The 24,267-nt window shown below is 37.2% G+C and overlaps 1 protein-coding gene across 1 annotated transcript in view; it reads right to left on the reverse strand.

Moving 5' to 3' along the window:
- Positions 1 to 24,267, reverse strand: part of naaladl2 (N-acetylated alpha-linked acidic dipeptidase like 2) — a 526,866-nt gene that overhangs the window by 294,355 nt on the left and 208,244 nt on the right. The window contains exon 7 of the mRNA XM_085263600.1: positions 22,225 to 22,386. Coding sequence (XP_085119726.1) covers positions 22,225 to 22,386 — 162 coding nt within the window. The remainder of the gene's footprint in view (positions 1 to 22,224; positions 22,387 to 24,267) is intronic.

Below are 24,267 nucleotides of genomic sequence, written 5' to 3' on the forward strand. Positions count from 1 at the left end.
TTTGCACACCGAATGCCAGTTTGAGAGTGGTTCAAGTGGAATAGTCACACACATTTGCCATTACCTTGTCACCCATCTATGAGAAGATTAACTGTACCAAAGTGCCATCGCTCCATCTGCGTGACTCTCCTCCATTCCCAACATGGCTGATATTTGTAATGAATTACTAAAAGTTTGCGAGTATATGAAATATGTATTGAATACCAAGTTTTATCAATACTGTGTTAAATTCAGCATGTCACTAGAATAGCAAAAGCAAAAAAAAAAATCCCACTTTAGCTCAGCAAGCAGTTTCTGTGTACACAATCTGAGAAAGCATTACTTAGGGATGTATAGACTAACGCTTCTTCACCACTGATGTCTGTAAATTTAAAGAAATCTTGACAGATGTCAGGATCCAATAACAGCAACAATATAACTACCTCGAACTTTTTTCCACTTGCTTTTTAATACTGCTGCATGACACTAATGTTCTATTCTGGAGTCATAACCCAAGAGCTTCAGGGGGAGCTCTAGATGGATGGGTGGAGCATTTCAGTGGTTTGGGAGGATGATTTTGGAGCTGCTGCAGCATGGCTGCTTGTTGAAATCAGTGTGTGTGTGTGTGTGTGTGTGTGTGTGTGTGTGTGTGTGTGTGTGTGGGTGAAGAGCAGTAGATGAGGCGGCTGGCAAAGATTCATGGTGGAAGGATGACTGTGTGTTTACTGCTGGGTCTCCTAGGGCAACATACACTGGGCTGGAGAGGCATGGCTATCAGTCAGTGTGACATATTCACATTTGTGTAACCCAGAAAATAAACACAGGCTCATCCACGTGCACAAAGGATTGTTTTAAAAACTGTATTCACATGTTCTATATTGGAACATCTGCAAACACCAGATGTTTTATTTTATTTATTATTATTTGCGAGTAAAAGGCACCAAAGTTCTGGGATATTAACCTATCAATCTACAGTGCAGTGTAGCTGTTTTTTTTACTTCTTCTAACCTGTCACCCTGTTCTCTCTGCAGTCTGTTAGCTCACTGTAAGAGTTTGACAAGTGTCATTTAGTAATGATGGCCCTAGGCTCGTCACTGTACCAACAAGCAAAAAAAAATGATGACTTCATGTACTGCGGGGAGCAGTTTCTCTCATCACATGATGACATGAAGCTACTTTGTCACAAAATCCCAAAGCTATTTTCACATGTGGCGACATCATTACATCAGTTATATATGGATTCACTGTTAGCAAAACATGCATGATCGCATAACTGCGCTTTCAGTGTTGTCTGCAAATGGCAAAGCATGTTGGAAAAAAAATAGAAGATGTTAAAATACGAATGAAATTTGTTATTGTTTTACTTAGATCTTCATTATTTTTGTCTCTGTGTGGCAGCTGTTGCGAGTTTCCTTTTTAGGGAGCAGAAATAAAGAGTGAGAATAAAACTTTGAAAAGAAAAATGCGATGGGGTGGGCTGCCAGGTGGACCAGTCGATGTTTTGACAGTTTACCCACAGCACGATATAGTCATGGCAGCAGCCTGTCACTCTCAGATCCCCTCCTGAGGCTCATTTACGTCTGTGTGTCTCCTGCTTTCTCTGCCTTGGTTTGTGCTCCTATCTTTTTCTCCATCCTCATACTGGCTTCAATGCCTTCCCTTCTCCCCATATATTCATCCCACAAATTCCTCTGTTCTCTCACTCTTTCTTCCCTTCCTTTCAAGTTTCATGAAGACAGAGCTAGAAAGAAAGTTAGCTCCTGCTATGCTGTTTGTCTCCCTCCACATCCAGACCTCCTTCTGTGCTTTAGAGTTCCTGAAAAGGCTGAGAATAAAGGCTGAAATATCCAGCATACTATCAGATGCTATATCCGGGCTGTGTAATGAGTTACTTGAGAGGGCAAATCTGGTCAATGATTTTTTTTTAATGTCTTTTAGTACTTAAATTATTTTGATGAATTGTTTCAGTGTGTGAACTGACACAGTAAAATAGGTCATTTGGCATGCCAGTTGCATTTCACAACTATAATAGTTATGTGTTCTTGGTATGGACTCTATTTGTGTATATCCATATCTGAATCATATATAAAATTCATAAAATATCATGGACATTCATATTTTCTTGACTTTCTCTTCAACAAGCTTAAGATTGTCACCCTGAAGAAAGATACTCCTGGAATCTATAGGAGAAGCACCATTTCAACATCATGCAAGATGATTTTTGTAAGCTTACCGATATCCTGGCATGCCCAGTTCCTCTCTGATTCGTGAGCTATGAACCATTTTTTCTGCAGAATTTTCTTTATTATCAATAATAAGAACAAAATTTTTTACATAATACAAATGTAAACCCATTTAGTAAATATGACTTTTCCAATATCTTTTAATGGTCGCCTAGACATGGTTTCCAAAAGTGTTTTGGTTTGATTTTTCCAGATGTTACATCAAAATCTAGTCCCCCTGCTGTTAAAAGGGGATTTTTCCTTCCCACTGTTGCCAAAGAGCTTGCTCAGAGGGAGTGATGTGATTATTAGGATTTTCTCTGTTTACTTTTTTATTATTCTAGGGTCTTTACCTTATAGTATAAAGTGCCACATCCACATTCATGGACCAGTCCCACTTCTTCACTCTTCTCACTGATGATGTCGACTATTTTCTTATTTCTTTTATTCTTCAGATGGTGAAATTATTACAGTGCCATCTGTATACCTCAGATTATTAATGAGGTCCCCACCAAGCACAACTCCTGGCATTCCTTGAGTCTCAGGAATGATGTACTTAACCGTACAGAGAAATATGTCAGGTGACACCACCCACCCTTGCCGTACAGCTCTTCTGAAAAAAAAAAAGGAGTCTCACTTCTGTTTACTGCAGTTTGTTGCCAGTTTAGGTTCTTATTTCAAAAACGATGTAAAAATACAGTCAAAATAGGAATGCGACTGTAATATATTAGATTAGTAACATAAAGGCGGACTTTAGATTCAGTGTATATGCTGTAATGTTGTGCTGTGTCTGCATTTTTAGCTCACAACTACAGTATACAAAAGACTGCTTCTTTGGTAAGTTGACCATGAAAGATAAACTGTAATTCTGGAATGCCCAGAAGTTTCAGAAACCTAACAAGTCAGTATGGTTTAATACAATGACCTCTGCACTGGCAGATATCACTGCTTTAAAAAACTTGCAGATAACTAAGAGTCTTTTCATTTTAATTTTACAAATATTCAGCCACTTGTCCTTGTAGATCACTCCAAGCCCTGAGCTGCTTTTCAGCTGTATTACAGATAAAGCATGATTAAGATCACTGAGCTTGATTTTCAGAAAAGTTGATGTGTGAGTCATTCTAGAACGTAAAGCTTAAGATAACTCGTCTGTTGTAGAAGCCATCCTCCTTTTAGCTTTCATTTCTTAATTAACTGCATGATTAGTGATTTGGGGGCTGTTAGTTAATTGGAAGTTGGGTATAATGCATACATATTAACAGACTTAATTATTAACAGTTTTTTCTTTAAGTTTTGATTGCACCACTTAAATAAGGCACGTTATAATAAAATACTGGAACGCTTCGATTTTTTCTTTTGTTGGACTGTATAAACTGAACGCATGTTTATGTGCATTTCATGAGTGAATGTAAAATGGTAACCATGAGTGCATGGCATTTTAAAATTATTTCGAGATCCTCTCCTCTGAAAATAAAGGTTAAGTCACTACTAAATTAAAAAAAAAACATGTTAAAAAGGGTATTTTGTAAGGATTTACTTTTATTCCACGAGCTCTTTTATAAGCCACATGTACAGCTTTAACAGAAGCCCCTGGGGAAGTTTCACTGTATAAAGCTGCTTGCACCTGCTGCTAACACAGGTATTGATCAGAGGGACACTGCTGTGGCAGACAGCTCTGTGGTAAAGTAATTACCTGTAGGCTTCACACTCCAGGGACGTGTTTATAAGTATATGTGAGCATGTGTGTGTGTCTACAAGTCAAGTATGTCAGATGATACACACACACACACGCATGCATGCAACTATAATTGAAAATGGATGGCTTGTCTCAGCACGTTCACCATGACGAACTAAACTACATTAATGTCTCGGTGCCCACCTTATTACAAGCTTTGGTAATTACCCAGCTGGGCAGTCTGAGGGACTCACAAGAGGGAGAGTGGGACAGTAAGTGGATGCATATTGGTTAATAGAAACCTTGATTAATGCCTTTTAGGTATAATCATAATAATGAGTAAAAAGAAGCAAGAAAATAAACTTTTCTTTCTTAAATGCACGCAAGGAAAATTTTACAGCTGTCCACATGACAAAGACTTCACATCATGCTAGTTGATATACACCTTCAAATTTATTCAGACAATACTGCACACTTGTTTAAAGCACATGTTGGCTGCACATGTTATAATTATCACCATTAATATTCCTGTTCATTAAGACACACTTAATAATTGTAAAAAGATAAATGTGATAAAATTGGAAGTATAACGGTTACAATTTCACTCCATGGCCGCACCTTTGCTAAAAGCCAAGATGATTTCCCAATGGAGCCAATAAAACTGTACACATTTACTGTGTAAAGCAAAGTGTTTACCAAATAGTATACAATCTAGTAGAGCCTCATGTGTGAGCATTTGGATGAGTGAATGAGTCTCAGCCATCTTAACAGCCTCTATTCCCACTGGCTCCAGATAAATGAGTTTCCATTGTAATTTGCACTGAGCTGTGCAAAACGACTATACCGACTTTTTTTATTTATACTCTGCAAGTATGAGGGTAGAAATTACGCGAGGGAAATTCCAAGTGCTTTCTAAAAGAAAAAAAAAAGACTAATGACTACAAAACTTTGGAACCTACTTTCCTTTACAAAAAAAACAAAAAAAAAAACCAAGAAAAACTTTATACACATACCCAGCAGCAATATGTGTACCTGCCCACTAGCAACTAAATACTTAGTTGTAATGTGTCAAACTCATCAGCAGCCATCAAGAAAAAGAGTTTGATGCATGTCTACATCAAAACGACAGGCTGCAGAGACATCCGTTCTGATGGCAAATAATACACAAAAACACGCACGCGTACTCTCCCCACTGAGTGCCTCTAGCACCAGCCCTCATCAACACTGCTGATTTGTGGTCGTGGCAGCTCCCAGCCATGTTCGACTCTGATTGGCCATGTAACCTTTTAGTTGATGTCTGACTGTCTTGTCACATCTCAGCAACAAACACAACCTACAGCCCATCAACTTGCGCAGCATTGACATTTGTCTGTCATGTCTCAGTGCGGCAGTGTAAGAAATGATGGATGTTACATAAGGAGAAAAGGGATGGGACATCTTGAGTGAAGCAGCAAGAACTGTAAAAGCAGCAGAGACTTTTGTCATTCTTGAATGAGACATTCCACAGATAGAGAAGAGAATAGCACTGAAATCAGACCAGACGCACTCCAAACTCCTAAATCTATCCCCAGATGCACACACAAAGCTCGCGTGAAGTGGTGGAGGATATTCTGAGCATGTCTGCATTACGGAACAGCGGGAGCTCATCGTAGCAGCATTTTTATCGACACAAAGTTAAAGTAATAGTGACATTAGAAAGCCTCTCTATCGCTATTTTATTTTATCAATTTATTTTTTTCTCTCTTTCAAACAAACTCTTTCTGATGATCATCGTGTGGAGATTATTCTGTAAATGCAGTTCAGGTTATCAGCTAATATAAAATAAAGGAATCAATAGGAGTTAATAGCTCATATGCTCCCATAGTATAGATTTTTACACTGGACTAAGGCATCTTTGCTGACTTATTGTAAGACATTTGCAGTATGATCAAAGGAAACTAGCTTGTAAACTGTTGCCGTGCTGTATATTCTGATATGCAGGCGGTGGACCTGGCATCTTTATAATACATCGACTATGTTAACACTTTTTTATTCACATTTTTTTATTGTTAACAAGTCCGGTGAACGGCTAACAAATGTGATAGCTGTTGGCTCAGTATTTTAAACACACTTGCCTTTGGCACTCAGCTCTAGGCTCATTTGCTCCTGCTGTAGCTATAATTTCTCTAAAACAACAAAACATATTTAGTTTCATTTTTTAAAAAAAAGCTTAGTTATTTTAGTAAAACAGGTGGACATAGTGATTTTACTGGTAAAACAAGTGGAAATACCAAATTTATTGAGATTTTCAGCCGTAAGAATATTGAGTATTTTAACCCTCTCAGGCTCAAACTTTTTTTTAAACTTTTTGTTGCTAATGCACAAACAAGTCCTGCAGTGGTACTTCTGAGTAAAATAAACTCATAAAATATGTATGTGGGGTAATCAGGTTGTTAGTTTTGAACTGTTGCAAATCTGCCTTGAGAGGGTTAAAACTATTGAGTAAGTGAGTATTATTAGGAGCTGGATGCAGTATGAGTGAGTCAAAACAAACTGCATTGTGCTGTCGTGTTGAAGGATTATGCATGGTTGGGTTGGGCTCTGCTCAGTTTTACAGAGCATTTGCAGTATTTGGCCTCTGTAAACTTTAAACTTAAACTGGACTGTGAACTACTGACCCTTTTGACTGGATTGATGTTTTTTCAACATGACATTATGATAATAAATAGAATATGACACATGTCACTGCTGTGCTGTAGATTGTTTGGATCAGCCTTGGCATTTGACCTTAAACGAAACCTTTCTGTCTATCAAACACACACACACACACACACACACACACACACACACACACACATGCAGATACACTTATATTGTAAGCTATCACTCATCTATGCAACTGTGACAATTTTTTCTCTCTTTTTAAAAAATCAAAACAATAATTTTTAATAGTGCACGAGCTTGCACACAACAAAAAAGAAAATCAGAACTGGATTGCTTTTCTTATCATGACACCTTGTCAGAAATTAGCAGTATTCCAATTTCTAGCATGCATCAGCGGACGCATGAAGGGTAACTGTGTTTTCGTGTGTGTTTGTGTGAAGTGAAACTGCAGGATCATTACACCAATATAAAGCATTTACTTTACATTATTTTTAAATGTTTGACAAAAGTTTGTTTTGCGGGACTAAAGTCATGTGTTTATGCTTTAAACCTTTTTACTCTCACATATTTTGAATGAATGGTAATGTCCATAGAAGACCTTCTGGTTAGCTAATAAGATACAACAAGCACAATAATCCAAAAAATCATGGCTTCTACACAAATAAATTCTTTCTGTGAGAATGTTTGTGTTCTCATTACACATGATCCATACTGTAGTGTTGCCACAGTCATCTTGATCTTGAGGCAAAACAAAAACACTTTTATATTACACCAATAATTTCTGGATTTGGTGTCCTATCAGTAGGGATTTGGTAAAGCATATAAAGACACCCCTGTCAAAGAAAAGGCTTCCCAGACACTTTTGGAGCAGCAAATTCTAGCTGTCATGCTGACAGGCTTCGTCAGTTAAGAAAGGTACAATATAAAAAGATGACAACCTATGTTTGAGTGTGATCCAGGACCTTTGTAGAATGTGATCCAAATCTTTGCTTTGAGGCAAATTCACAAATTATAAATGTAAACACACACACACAAACACAAGAAATGTAAAAGATTTTGTGTAGGTGGAATCAGTATAACCGCAGTAAATAGCAATATGTAATGTGAGACGGATATTGTAGCAGAGACTATAGGAGTCACTGGGGTTGATACTAGACATAAATTGTCTTCTGGAGCAGTAATTGACTGCAAATCAGAATACATTTTCAGTTCATCCACTTAAAGCAAAGCTAAAAATCTCATTCAGGAAGACTTTCCCTTCAGTGTGTTTAAATGTACAGGAAAGCATGTTTCACCAAACCCACCCTGGTTAATTGGACCATGTTATAGTAAGTTAAGCTAAAAATAACACCAATGAGCAACTAAGGGCCCACTGCAGTGGAGTTGGCATGTGAAAAATGTTAAATATAAGGACATCAAAACATACATTAGCTAGCTTTTTTCTCCCAAGGTCATGATCTTGGCTGATTTTCAAAGCCATGAAAAAGCACAAGTCTGTCAAACTAACTAACCAGAGACAGAAAATCTCTTGCGTCTTTGCATCCTGTTTTGTAACTGCAAATGTCACTTATTTCAATAGTGCTGTCAATATAGAAAACGTCATAAATCATCGCTGTACAGAAGCTTAAGGTGCAAACTGCTGTATCAGTTAACTTTATAGTAAGTGGAGCAAACAGATCATAAATATAATGAATATCAATATTGCCTCTGACCACAAATATTCAGATACGCCTTTAAAGTCTCCTTGAAGTGTGCTTCAGGACGAGCGTGAGTACATTGTACTGTACTGTCTGTGGGGACAAGACCACAAATTGTAGGGCAAAGAGATGGAGACTCACATTCATGCTCTACTGACAAAATATGCATCATTTGGATCCTTCAGACCCCCACATACTTGTGGATGAGCCAACTCTAAAAGTTGCATCAGATCATAAACAGCGAGAAGGCACAAATCTGTGTGCAGATGTTTTACCCACAAATATGTGATGTAGAAATTTTCAAATGAATATAGGTCCACGGTACCGTGAAAAAGTATGCCGTCTTTCCAATTTATTATTCTTTTGAATATTTCTTTTACTTAAATGATTCAGGTTACCAAACAAACTGTGATATTAGATGCAGATAACCTGAGTAAATGCAAAACACTTCTAAATTTGTGTATGTATGTGTATGCACATACATTACCCCAGTAATGTCTTATTACTGGGGTGGCTGTAGCTCAGGTGGCAGAGCAGGTCAGCCACTAATCAGAAGGTCGGTGGTTCGATCCCAGGCTGCATCCTGGCATGCCAAATATCCTTGGGCAAGATACTAACCCCGTGTTTGCCTACTGGTGGTGGTCAGAGGGCCCGGTGGCGCCAGTGTCTGGCAGCCTCGCCTCTGTCAGTGCGCCCCAGGGCAGCTGTGGCTACAATGTAGCTTGCTATCGCCAGTGTGTGAATGTGTGTGTGAATGGGTGGATGACTGAATGTAGTGTAAAGCGCTTTGGGGTCCTATGGACTAGAAAAGCGCTATACAAATGCAGGCCATTTATGTATGTGTATGCATGTGTAATGTATATATAGACACGTGTGTGTGTGTGATTTACATTGCTGTGCTTGAGAGCCACAATCTACCGGAACCAAATTCCTTGTATGTGTCTGCACATATACTTGGCCAATAAACACAATTCTGATTAAAATTAAATTTATCAAGGTGAAAATTATTATTTTTTTACTTCTTCCTTGAATACTATTATTTGAGATTATTTAGTCACAAATTGTGATTTGTAACAGCATGGTACTATGCAGAATGCAAGCACTGAGATACATAAAATGGTAAGAACCAAACTGCCCTTTAAACATATTTCACATATTTCATAAATCTAGTAAAAATTGCATTGCACAAAAATTGCACTTATTTGGTGCACAGAAAGAAAATTTGATGTAGATATTAATGATATGTGTATATCAGTGTCTTTAACCTCGTCATATAATTCTAAAGTGACGCTATGATTCTTACATCAGTGCTTTATGTGGGTAATAGAGGCATTAGCTAAACTTATGGTTAATATTTTGATTGCGTACAGTGTTTTATAATTCTGTCCAGATGTACCTCCCTGATGTTATAGCCTAACATAAACAAAGAAGCAGATTCCCTTCCAGGGAACTTACTGTCTTAAATGTGTCTACATAATCATAATAAAAGACACACACTTTTTAAATAATAATGTATTTCCTCCCTCCCACCATTTTACAGAACTTGCCTTCCTATGACCCCAAAGCAAAAGACAATCAACACATGATTTAGTGTGTCTTATTCATTCATGTGTTATTACCCCTACTGAAATTGTAAAACATAGTAGTGGACTGAAGAGCTGTCTTCAAGCCAATGAGTCCAGTTTGGTAATGCAGTAGTTCGATTTGCTCTGTTCTCCCTTTTCAGTAATCTACATACAAGGTGTGGATTCAGTCAAAGACTGAGCCATATAATAAGGCTAATATTACAAGCTATTGAAGAACACAACAGCACCTCACTCAAATCCCACTGAAGTACACACAGTAACTCGCACTGAAAGAACGATGCAATTAATTGCGCCCAAAACTGTTAAAGTGTGAAACTCTAGGTACTGGTTTGTGAAAACCAATTTAAACATGTCTATGCACATTCTGTACGTACGCTTATTTGTGTCCGTGTGTGAGTCGGAAAGAGTGAAAAGCACAGTGCAGACAGAGAAAGACAGAGAAAGGAGAACCATGAGGAGAAGAAGAAAAAAACACTGCCATCAGTGCCTTTTGGCTTTGTAACAAATTGTATCCCTGGATCAGATCCAGAGCCTCGGATCGGAAAATATTCTGTTACACAACATTTCAAAAGTGGTAGAACAAGAGTGTTAATAGGCTTGGCTGTAAACGGTGCTCTTGGTTCCTTTTTTGTTCTTCCAACTACACTTACATCTAGAGATATTTACATACATTTAAGAGCATCATTACAATTATTTTAAAAATACTCTCAGTGATATATGGGATCAAAACGAAAATCAAACCAAAGACAATGCACTGGCCAAAAAACTTAAAGGAACACCTTTTAATCAGAGTATAGCATCAAGTCAAATAAACGTCTGGAATATTGATGTGGTTCTAATCTTTTCTTACTGTTTTTTTCCCACTAGCTTTGCATTTACGACCACCAGGTACCGGAACAGCTTCTTCCCTACAGCTGTCAGACTCCTGAACTCTGCCTCCTGACACCTGACCCACATTAATCTCATTAACTGAACACACACACAACCATCTACACACACACATTTGACAAAAACTAACAAATGGACAACTGTACCCTCATACACACAATACTAACATGGACTGAACCATCACTCACAACCACTAGCACTTTACAGCCTCTGAAGAAATTATCCACATATTTCACTTATCTTAACTGCACAACTGTAAATGCTGTATAGACAATCATTCAGTATAATACGATAATTATAATTCTACTGTTTACAACTGTTTATAACTTGCATAGTTCATATTTCTGTATAGTTTTCATATTTATATCCTGTTCATAGCCTGTACATAGCTTGCACACCCACTACAGCCTGTACATACTTATAGTTATAGCATATTCATAACATACCTTCATATCGTTTACATTGTAACATACCCATAATAGACCCATATTTTGTACCTTCATACCTATAACAGGCCCATTTCTGTAATATATCTATATTATGGCTAAAGCACTTCTGGGTGGATGCAAACTACATTTCGTTGCCTTGTACTTGTGACATGTGCAATGACAATAAAGTTGAATTCTATCCAAATTCTATTCTATTTAGCTATAGGGTCAGTGTCACTACTGGTAGGTGATAACTGGATCCTACAGAGTTTGCACAGGTAGTCCAACTAAAGGTTGGCACATTAACATGTCCCATTGCCGGAAGGTTTATTGTGTCTCCCAGTCTCAAGAGCATGGAGGACATGCAGGAGACAGGCAGTTATTTGAGGAGAGCTTGACAGGGCTGTGAAAGGTTCTAAACCTATCAGCAGGACAGGTATCTGCTTTTTTGTGTAAGGAGAAACAGGATGAGCATTGCCAGAGCCCTACCAAATAACATCCAGGAGGCCACCGGTGTGACTGTTTCTTACCAAACAGTCGGAAACAGACTTCATGGGGGTGTTTGTTTTGACCTAACATAGTCGGCCCTGTGCTCTATTATTATTGCCATGCAATATCAGAACTGGTGGGTTAAACACTGGGTCTTGTGCTTTTCACAGATGAGAGTAGATTCACTCTAAACACATTCAGCCTTGCGTTTTGCTTTATTGCTGAATTGCTTTTTTTCGTTTTATTCAGCTTCAACATAACTTGCAAAGTTGACTCGTGGACCCGGAAATGGAATACTGTAATTTCTCTGTTGAAACTATGGTATTTATTGCTGCTTTTTGACATCAACACAGCTTGATCAAACTTACATTATAATATTACTTTGTAATATATTACATTATTAGAGAAAATAAAGAAAAGAACACACAAATACAAAACAAGAGGGTCAAATCTCTCTACTGAACAAATGTACTTACACATGCAGTATCATTCAAAACCAAATGCTTGACCATGAGAGTCATTTACATATTGGGATTTTTTCTGTTATTATTATTGTAGGGTCTTTACCTCACAATATAAAAAGCGTCATGTTGCCTGTTGCTGTTGTGTGCTACATAAATAAAATTGAATTGAACTGTGAAACTGATTCATTAAAATCATATAAGATTAACTCCAAAGGATGGGGTACACCCTCTACATGTTGCCAGTCAACTGAAGGGCTAATACTAATCTATCACAGGGTATACAAGAAATCTCTATATTTGGAAGGTCAAAAATTTGTGTAACAGTGTAATCTGTCTTTTGATGATTGTTATGCATCCGCGTGAGGCTGGTAAAAAGGATTTGCTTTTAAATAAAAATCTTCTCAGTATATTATTTTAAGAATACATACTTCTAGAATCCAACAGCCACAGTACATTTCATATTATTTAAGCTTCAACGGCCAGAATTTGACAAAACAGGTGGTTATATTCCATCTGTGCTCACCAGGGAACATACACCAAAACTGAAAAGGTAATGTCCCGATGGATGCTCAATCATTCAGGTAAGGAAATCCCAGAAAGTTGATTTTGTTCATCCAAGTGGCAAAACATTTCTCCCACTGAAAACTGCATCTAAATGAACAAAATCAACTTACTGGGATAGAAGCTAATGTTGGTTAGTCTAGATTGTCGCAACTACAATCTTCTTATTTACTTCTTGTTTTTGCAAAATTTTATAGTTAGTTTCCTCTTTATCAACAAATCCAAACATACAAGTGATCTGCAGAGAACGGTGGCTTGTCTGCAGGTGTAATTTGCTCCCCAAAGGCAAAGGAGCATGATTGGCTTTACAGCCATTACAATGTTAAGATATATTCATTCCAAAGTATCACGAAGCATTGCAGTACTAAACAAGGCAAAGCAGGTATTCGACAGAACATCACTTCATATTCTATACTGTTCACTGGTTTCACCATACTTAAGCTATTGTGCAGAGGTCTGGGGCAATAAGTATAAAACCACATTACATTCACTTTTTACTCTTCAAAAAAAAAAGCAATTCGAATCATCCACAATGCAGGTTATAGGGAACATACAAACTCACTATTTTTGCAGTCTGAAATATTGAAAATTGACGATCTAGTGAAATTCCAAACAGCACAAATTCTATTCAAAGCAAAAACTAAAGAACTGCCAGGTAATATTCAGAGTATGTTGTTTTTGAAAGAAGGAAGTTATAATTCAAGGGGTTTTTGTAACTTCAAATCAGGGAAGGTACGTACTACAAGAAAAAGCTTTTGTGCTTCTGTTCATGGAGTGAAACTGTGGAACAGTCTGAATATGGAATAAAAGCAATGTCCAAACATAAAACAGTTCAAAAAGAGTTATAAAAATATGATCTTCTCGAACGATAAAGAAAAGGAAAATATTGAAATTAAGTGAATGTCTCTATTTAAAAAAAAATTCATGATGTGATATTATAGTATATAGTATATCAGAAATCTGTTCACTATTTTTATTACAAATTATATCAGTAAGGAAGCTGACTAAATATTAACTGGCAAAGGGTTGGGATTAAATAAGTGTTTACTTCTTCCCACTCCCTTTCAACATGTAAATGAATCAGAACGGCAGCTATATTGAAACGTATTGATTTTTTTGTATAGTATTTTTTTTCTCTCTCTCTTATTTTCTTTTATAAATGTATCTGTATATTGTTTGCATGTTTGAAATAAATTACCAATCAATCAATTGGCATAACGGTTGTTGTTTTCGCAGCTGGACGTGTTAGTCAGCTCTGTATCCCCCCCTTTTTGTTACCGCTCCCTGCACTGTCTGCATCACTTGCTATTCCCCACAATAACCTACGGAGTGCCCAGTGGTATCACAATCTTGGGTAGGATACTGTCCAATCCCAAATAAAGTCCGGTTTCAGGCTGAGGTCGATGTCTATCAGTTCCTGACGACGGAAGGTTGTTGCAGGAAGTCGCAACAAAAAGGCAGAAGAAACACAGAAAGGTGCGCAGTAGTTCAGAGCACTGTGCTGCTGCATAAGTTTTAAAATAATTTTAAGACAAAATGGTAATAGATTTCTTAATCTGGTTATGTGGCACATTTAAATTTAAAATTTTTGAGTTTGTTATTCCTAAAACACTGTAAAAGTAAGCAATCAATATGATTTTGAAGTGTTATATGGTTTCCTATTCACATCAATTTGGACAAAAAGTGGAGATCAACCCTTGCCATCAAAAAACAAAGTCTGTGATCACAAATATACTGCATATCTATAAACAACAGTGACACATGACATATCACCGGCACCTAATGCTCCATAACCACAGATCTTAGAGAGTGTGTGTTCTCGTAATGAAGCAGAGCTTTACCTGAGCAACAGAAATGCACTCTCAGCAAAAAACAGTATCATCACTTTCTCACAGTTTCTTATGTACTCCTGCTGTTACTTGCTATTTCTTCTAAGTTTAAGCTGGGATACACAAACTATATCTTACATTATGCTGATAGGCGGACTTTTCATAAATTTTAACTAAGGCTTGATTTCAGGACTTATGCCTTACCAGCTGACTTAAATATGAAGAGATGAAATAAGCAGAAATGCAGCAGCCCAAATGTCAAGATGATATTCATATTTGCTTAAGAATATCTGTATTATTATTATCACAATATTTAGATTTCAAGTGTCTCTTGTTCTCTTTCAAACATAATACTTAGGAAACCTCTCAGAGCAGCACATCGGTAGATGAGAACTTATGGCCGATCAGACAGGTTCAGTTTTCTGCACCATAGAAGACTTGTGTGTCTTTTGAGAACAGGTATGCTCTTCTCAGTTCAAAAAATGACTCCCACTGTTATTTATCAGTGCTGTTGAGATTTTGGCCCAGTCACACAGGAACATGGACTGGTCACCAGCCACCAGGCTGTCTGTCAGAAAGAAAAACTTAGTATTTCTTCACAAGGAAAGATTTGGTGCAGCACCTTTTGCAACTGATCTCCCCTAGTAACACCCTGCAACTTTTGCAAACCATTCATAAACATTTTTCGTTAGCAACCAGAGGCTGTCAGAGGGTAACTGTTAGGTTTATAGGCCTTTGTGTGTCAGGCCTTTCTCTTTCCATTCTTTTTGATCTATCCAAGACACAGAAAGACTTGCATAAACTGGAGAAATGTTACTGTTACCTTTATCTTAGAGCAAAAAAAAAAAAAATAGTGTAAAAGTTGCATTGTAATTAATTCAGCTGCCTTCGCTCTCTGGACTACAGACAATACTGTAATACTGTATTGAGATACTGATACTGAATACTGAGATGCCATACTTTCTGGACAGAAGTGCAAATAGAGTGAATGTGAAGCAAGGCAGTAAATATGTTTATTTAAATTTGAGTAAAACAAATAAATGTTAAAACATATATTAAATCTATTCTCAACCTTGGTTTTAAAGCAGCACAGCCAATTTTAGTTTCTGGGCCCCACAGCAACCCAAGTAGATCTCAGTGCAATTTAAACATTTCCCTTTATTCTCTCATTCACTTTATTGCCATTACAATATAGAATATTTCTTCATGATTGTAAGAACTAGTTGTGGCATAGGAATACATTAAGTCCATTTATCTCATATTTCTATCCCTGTATAATCATTCATTCATCTCCATATCAGGAAAATAAGCTTATTTTATTTAAAAAATGACTTTAAAAATGTCTCCTCCCCTATTGTCACACATTTATCATCGTTAAAAATTTACATGAAGAAATTTAAAAAAAAGATTATCTGAAGTACCTTTAAACTTATTTCTTGTTCTCATGTTCTTTTTTTTTTTCAGCAAACACCATGTTAGACTAGTGTCATTGTCAAATATGGCCTCTTTTTTCTTTCCCTCTCCTTTTATTCACACTGTTGACTGCTTACCCTTTCCATCTTCATTTGTTTCCTTCATTCCCCTCTTACTGTATTTTGCTCTTCTGTGCTTCCCTTGATTGCTTTATATGAGCAAGAAATCACGTTCATGAAAATAAAATATGTCTATATTTCAACACAAAACCCTGGCACTGAACATTGGAATAATCTAAATGGAACTACTGCAAATTATATAATGTCTCAGTTTGGATGCGGTCTTACTTATGCTGTGGATTTGTATTCATTTATTCTACTTCATATTTACCATTTACAGTCTGATGTTATTGGAAACACCAAACACAGTGTTATTGATATGGCTGTCATGTTGCTCGGTGTTATTTTGATAAGGGCTGCATTTCAAGTTAGGATACTGCACACACACACACACATGTGCTCAGCCACAAAAGCTTCCACGTCTTTTGACATGGAATATTACTTGGAATATTCTATATGTCTGTGTGAATATGACTTAAAACAACATCGATTTTCAGAAACCATAAGCTTTGTCATTCTCAACCACCCTAGGGATGTATCCCATTTTCGCCTTGGTACTTCCAGGCACAGATGTTTCTGTATACAACACCGGCCACTTGGTTGTGGCGTTCCATGTATCCCCTGCCTGCTACCATCTTGCACCCTGCTGTTATGTGCTGGATTGGCTCAGGGGCATCTTTGCACAGCCTGTACCTGGGGTCCTTGCCTGGTGTGGTAGACCTCACCCTCTACTGAACTTGTCCTTAGAGCTTGTTCCTGTGCTGCCATGATTAGCGCCTCTGTGCTGTCTTTCAGTCCAGCCATTGGTAGGATTTCTTGATATCAGCCACTTGTTAAGTCTGCCAGTGCGACATGCCATGCATGGTAAGGAACTTTCTTGTCTTGATGTCAGTGGCATCCACCTCCTCCTTTGGCCAACTGATTAGTCCAGCAGGGTATATGATGACCAGGTGCTGATTGCCCTAGGCACTGCTGAATGGGAATCAGCTGACTTCTGAGGCCTTGACTCACTCTGCAGATGTTTGGTGGTTGTGGTTTTCTTACTGGCCTTTTTATGGTTCCCATTTCCCTATAGGATTCCAAGGTACTTGTAGCTGTCCTCAATGTCTGCAAAATTCTATTCTGGTAGCACAATCTCCTCGGTTCTGCCTACAATCGTCAATTCACTCATGTGGACTTGTGCGCATACACATAATTATAAAGAGTAGAAACACAGTAAAAAAGCTTAATTATACTTCCATCAATATAGAAAGGTTACAGTGCTATCATGGCCAGAGAGTCTCTGCAATCAGTCACTAAAGCAACTGATTTCAGTGATTAACTTAACTTTAATGAAGAGATGAAGTAATCAGTGAAATGAGCTGCAGTGATGTCAAGATGGATGAGAACCTATAAATGATGGGTCACACTGCAACACAGCAGGATCGTGACTGTACACGAAACACCCATCGAAAGCATGTCTGCTACACACAAACAAGCTCATCTAAATTTTCTTATTTAGAGGCAGTTATTACAGGCAGCTGAAGATGAGGGGTTGTTTCTCTAAAGAAAGTGCAAAAATGGGCATTGGCTTTGGTAAGGGAAGTGCCTGCTCTGTGAGATTTTGGTTAAATCCTAAAAAGATTTACGGCCTCATAAGTGAAGCCGTGTCAACACTGGAAGCAATGCACAGCAATGTGGTGACCAAATGCGCATAAAAAGTTAATGACGTTTAGAGACATTCAAGTGGTTAGAGGTAAAAAAAAGAAAGAAAAAAAGCTGGGCCAATTGGCAATTACTTAGATAAACTTTTCATTACTACAAGAACAGGTAGTAGATACATTAGAGTTACAAATAGTGAGGACGTGGTCAGCTCTAAATCAGTGATAAGTATCTAGCACTGCTCACACTCCATAAAAAATAAAAGAAAATAATTTAAGAAAGCCAGAAGTCAGACGTTTTACCGAGTAATCTTATCAAGGACACCCATATTCATTTCACGTTCAGCAGCTTTCTCCATGACCAGTTCTCTGGTAGTTTAGTTTTCTTGCACAAAATCCTCTAAAACCCTTCTTTTCAATAACCAAATAGAATAAACATGTATACAGTAGCTTTAACAAGGCTATAAGGTGTGTTTAGGTTTTTGATTATTTTATTAGCACATATAATATGTGTTCTACTGCCAAAGAGCCATTCAGTCAACAAACATGGATAATTTCATTATTTTCATTATAATTTTCATTATTTTTCCAAATATGCAGAGAAAACTGGTACTGTCCACAAAGCATGTCAGATATCAAGACATTTGAACTATGCAAGTTCAAATTTCTGCATTGGTCATTAGCATCACATAAAAATGTACAACAAAAATAATTGACACACTTAGTCAAGCGATAGGCAATTTACAAAGAAACTCACACAAAATAGTAGATGGAGCTAAATAAGCTAAATAGAGACAGATTCACTGTTTTAACAGCCATCATCTGCTAGCTAGTTATCTAAAATTGCAGTTTTCCACAAAGCTTAAAAGTCCACTTTTAAGCTTTTTTTTTTTTTAATTCACTTTTGTGTTAATAGCTTGTGATGTATGTTACTGCTTGTTCTGGTGCTAGCACAGCAAGATCTATATCATCTAGATAAGACTAAATCAGCTAGATAAAGATTTGCCATCTGATCATATCACCAAACCGGAATTTGCAGTGATTGCAGTCATAATTTACTCCTAAAATCTCTAAAAACTTAAAAACCACAGGCAGTTGTTCACATTTGAGATATGTGCAGACCTGTATGCAGAAAAGCAACAACCAAAAAAATGTACTTCCATATAGCTCAAAAATTTATTACAGGAGTATAATTAGCAGGAGAGATATAAGTATTAGACAGGCAAAGATACTAGCAGTGACAGCCCATCTTCTAAGGATTTGAACTTAATCCATTTTCTCTCAAAGTAGCTCTGCTTGCTTACACACCTCTTTGAAGTGTAAATTGAAAAAGAATTGGTTGCATAAACTTTCTACAGTGACAAGCTTGGAAAAAAAAAGTCTGTTCTCTTCTGCTGTGACACCCCCTATTTTGCTAAGAAACAAGGCCAAAGATTGGAAATATTATATAATAAACAAAAGGGGACTTAATTAGTTTGTGCAAAGACAGTCACAATTCCAAACAATATGTACACTGATTGTTATTTGTTGAATATGGGAGCTATTCATGCAAATGTAATAATCACTCAATGTGGGAGATTCCTGCAAACCAAACAGTAATTAATTCACACGAAGATATTTCCCCTGTCTAGTCAAGCAAAGCTGTTTAAATACGCTCCCCTTCCGCCATCATCTCCTTAGACTCCCCTTTTTCCTCTTACATCTTTCTCTGTCTTCAGAAGTCCTTTCATGTGTCTCTTTTGCTTTGTCTGCTCCCGTCTTAGTTTTGCCGGTTGCCGGTTCGAGCCCCGGCTTGGACAGTCTCGGTTGTTGTGTCCTTGGGCAAGACACTTCACCCGTTGCCTACTGGTGGTGGTCAGAGGGCCCGGTGGCGCCAGTGTCCGGCAGCCTCGCCTCTGTCAGTGCTCCCCAGGGTGGCTGTGGCTACAATGTAGCTTGCCATCACCAGTGTGTGAATGTGAGTGTGAATGGGTGGATGACTGGATATGTAAAGCGCTTTGGGGTCCTTAGGGACTAGTAAAGCGCTATATAAATACAGGCCATTTACCATTTAGTTTTGCTATCCCAGACTCAACATAAAGTCAGATAGCTTTTTTTCACAGTTTTCTGTGCCTTATAAAGTAAATAGTAAAAAAAGAATGATCAGACTCTAGGTTAAGCAAATATTGGAATATCCACTGAACCAAACTATAGATACCTAAAGTATCTATCTATTTGTAAAGAGTCCATAAATAACAGATTTTTATCATAACATATGATTGTGAATATAGAATCATTATCGTAATTGATGACGGAGATGACTGGAGTAACCCTAAATGCCATCAGTTTCAATGAATGGCAATATAAAACTACATACTACCCCCTTCAAAGTGTAGTAATGATCACATTTCACCTTTAACTGTGAAGCTTTTTCAATAATAGCCTTGAAGTTGTGGGTGTAAATGGGAAGGATTGTTGAAGTAAAATTATAGAGAAACAAGAGAAAATGATTAAGAATATTTGCTACAATAATTTATCATTTATTTGTGGCTAACCACATCTATTGGACTGGATCCAGGGAAAAGTCCTGATGTATTTGCAAATTTGAACCAGAGAAAGAGGGATGATGGCACAGGGGCCTGCTGTTTGTCTACACAAGTTTCTGTTGTTCTATGTTGAGGTCTGCTTTTATTCATACATATACTATTGATACAGGGGTATCTGTAAAATGGCCTGTATTTGTATAGCGCTTTACTTAGTCCCTATGGACCCCAAAGCACTTTACACTACATACAGCCATCCACCCATTCACACACACACATTCACAGTCTCAGTCTTGCCCAAGGACACAACTACTGAGACTGTCGGAGCCGGTGGTCGAACTGCCAGCTCTTGAGCCGCAATTGCCCCATCTGTAGCTCAGGAGGTAAAGCATAATCTAATCAGAAGGTTGGTGGTTCAATCCATGGCTGCTCCAGTCTACATGCCAAATATCCTTGGGCAAGATACTAACCTCAACTTTCTCTCTGAGAAAGCACTTAAGCTTAGGTGGGGAAAAAGTGCTGGTGTGAATGGGTGAATGTTGCATAAAGCGCTCTGGAAGAGTACAAAAGCACTATAAAGGAATCAATTCATTTACCACACATGCATCACTATTTCTAAAATTGCAATCATCATCATCATCATCATCATCATCTTTGTTTATAAAGCACTTTAAAACAACCACAGCTGATGCAAAGTGCTGTACATTGGAACTAAATAATAAAATCTGCATGAATTGTGTTTAGTTTTGCCACCTTTACCTTACCCTTGTAATATTTCATATAGATAATTCTTTCTGCCTTCTTTCTTTAGTTTTAAACTGCATTCTGATTTTTTCCACAGCATCCCAACAAACTGTTTTTCCCATTATTAAAGAAAGCCTAAATATATCCTTAATGGAAACTGAGAGGAATTGATACGTGAGGGCTAGTTTTAGGGTTGTTTGTCACAACCCCCCCCCCCCCCCAAAAAAAAAAAAAAAAACTGCCGCTAGTGCTACCTCTCATCTTTCTAGATGATCCAGTTAGGGTATGTCCTAGAAGACTTCCTTCTCTAGTGATCGGATTCCTTACCATGAGGTAATGGTACTTTTTTGACATTTTTATCAGATGCTATTACTAATATTACCAATTTGAAAATCCTGTGTGGTCCTGTTCTCGAGTTATTGTGTTCACAAAGCTGGGTGTCCATAATGTCTACAAAGACCATGACGTATGTACATTCTATTTTAGCACCATTTTTTAATGCAGACCACTCCTCTAATTTCATGCTTCACCTATCTAAAACATTAGTCATATGTGTTGATGTTCTTAGTTAAAATAAATGACAAACTCTTCCATGAAGGACTGACAGGAGCAACAAATAACCATTTAAATTCACTGATAACTGCGATGGAGAAAAACCTCATCATTCACACAGATGGTAGAGATGTAGTGTGTAAGTGTGTGTGTGGGTAGCTTTGGTGGTTATGGAAGGTTGGATGGGGGTGTTTCTGGCACCATGAAATATAAATGTGAGAAAATAAATTATAAAAAGCATGGAAAACTCAGAGAGAAACCATGGTGACATGATTGTTTCAGTTCAGTGGCAAAGCCTGTTATCTCACACAGACACATACACCCAGGCATCCTGTGATCCTTTGGCTTGGAGAAAACAATGTTCAGGTTGGAGGTTTGTATCAGTATTAGAAAAATAAATAAATTAAAAAAATAAAAAAAGATTTGTTACCTGCTACTTTTTTATCTCTCATTTTCTCCCCTTTCTCTCTTTCTGCTATCTCTGGATCTTTTCTTTCTTCTTTGGCTATAAATAGATCAGTGTCTGGCTAGAAGGTAACAAGACGGGTAGACAGAGACTTCCTCTCTGTCCACCTGTGTTACTTCTTTTAAAAAAATCATTCGGCCCTACTCCATCATAGCCATATTGCTTTCCCTTTATGATAACACCATTGATAACGCAATTAGTCTGTACATAAACCTTACTGAGCTGAATAGTGTTTTTGAAAGAGTGGTTTCAAAGAAAAGCGTTTAATTCAAGAAGGGCAATGTAAATTTTGAAACTGGGGGCTTACTTTTGAAGGGCATCTATCTTGTCAGCGGTAATTCCTTTTAACAACTCCTCCAGCAGGTCGGAGCTGTCGGGTGGCAGAACAGGTGATTTGATAGTAGATGTGTGAGTAAACCAACCAATCAGGGCACCAAGGACAAAAAGAGCCACCCCTGCCAGGAAGTATCTACAAAGAAAAGAAGGGAGCAATCACATATTAATGTTAAAGTTATTCTATTATATAAGCAATCAAAGATGCTATTAAGATGTATTAGATATATTTGTATAATGTAATAATCAGTATCATCTGGCTTTAGCTAGGAATGTATATATCTTTTGATCTTGGCCTATCCCTGAGTCATACTGAAAAAAATCTGTTATGTTTACAAAATGTAAATACCTTAATTTCTAAAGACAACCAAAGCTTGCAGCTGCTTAAGGTGTTATCTGATGTTCACAGCCTATCTGATGCATATTTAGTTTTGGCTTTATATATTATTTATTATCCAGATAATTAGTTTACCCTTCTTAATCTATCTGAGACCTAGGTAAAGAACTGCTGTAGAATATCCATACACTAAATTGAGATCTACACCTACATACATGCCAATATAAAGTCGATTTTTTTTTGTGTGATTATTTTTTTAAACACTGAGAATAACTTTTTGTTCATTAATAAACAAATTTAAAAAATCAGTGCTGACTATTTAACAACATTAAACAGCCTGTATTTTGCATATGCCGGACTCGATCAGTCCTGCAACCGAAGTCAGTCCTTTATAACGCAGACTTCTTCTTGCTTTTAATCATATTAACTATATTGCTGAAAATCTCATTGTAGTACACTTTCTAAGACTTATTATCTTCTTGATTTAAAAAACACATTTGGATATATGTGTATGGTAATATGTGCTTCTGACATTGAAGATTAGATGAAGAAGTTGGAAACACAATTTGGAGAAAAGTGCATTGCTCACACCCCCTGTAAGTCCCTAAATGAGTTGAAACAATGGTTTATTTGTAAATAAAATTCAGTCTTATTTGGCAGCTTGTTTATTTCAGAACCACCAAACATTTATTACGAAACATTATAACAAAAAAATGAAAGTAACAACTGATAACTCTGGTCATAAGTACTCCTCATAAACTTACTGTTGTCTTGAGGAAATACAGATCAATAGAGTCATCTAACTAAGTTGAGAGTCTTAAAAGTAAAACAATGCTTGCACATAATGTAAAGTTTAATATTCAAAAGGCATTCTAGCAGGTGCTGTCAATTACAGGACGTCTAAGAACACAGGGACCATTCCCAAACTTTCTCGTATAGTACATTAATGGCACTGAGTAGGGTAATATAGATACAGTATGTAATAATTAGACATGGAAGAAGGAGCGAGAGGAAGAAGTAAATTCAGTGAAACATTCAGATTAGATGATGTTTAGCGTCAGCAGTGAGAGGAAAAAGGACAAGGACTTTTTTAGTTCCACTTTCAATTCAATTAATATGCAGGGAACAAATATTCATTGGTATAGACACGAATGGCAAGAGTCATATAATAAAAACAGATAAATGTCATCAGCGTTGGGTGTAACGAATACCAAAGATGCAATAAGAATAATGTAATGACATTACATTTATCAGTAACGCAGTAATGTAACAGTGCATTACTCTACTAAAATCAGTAATTACATTATGGTTCCAATTGTGCTGTTATTTGCATTTTTTGCAGCTGATTTCAGTTTGTTTGAAGGGACAGGGAAACTAAGAAGTGGTTGACACTTTTTTAAGGGTTAGGGAAATGGACAGTGTTTTTTTATGGAGTAATGCGAAGGTTGATCTCATAAGTTAGACAAGAGGAAAAAAATGTTTCCTGGACCAGTGTTTTCATTACCTTCTAGCAAATGAAGGCCCTGAATGCCTTGTCCACAGAGTTTAAACGATAAAATTTGACTGCATGGGTTAAAATTTAACTCACTCCAAAATTGCATTACTACTCTTTCCTTGCTTATTTGTTTTTTTTTTTTAAATTATAATAATGCTATTGCAAAGTTTTGTCAAAGGCAGGAT

This window comes from Mchenga conophoros, linkage group LG23 (genome assembly GCF_057382185.1).
Source record: "Mchenga conophoros isolate Kocher_MC1m ecotype Shallow Benthic linkage group LG23, M_conophoros_male_GT1.1, whole genome shotgun sequence".
Classification (NCBI taxonomy): Eukaryota; Metazoa; Chordata; class Actinopteri; order Cichliformes; family Cichlidae; genus Mchenga; species Mchenga conophoros.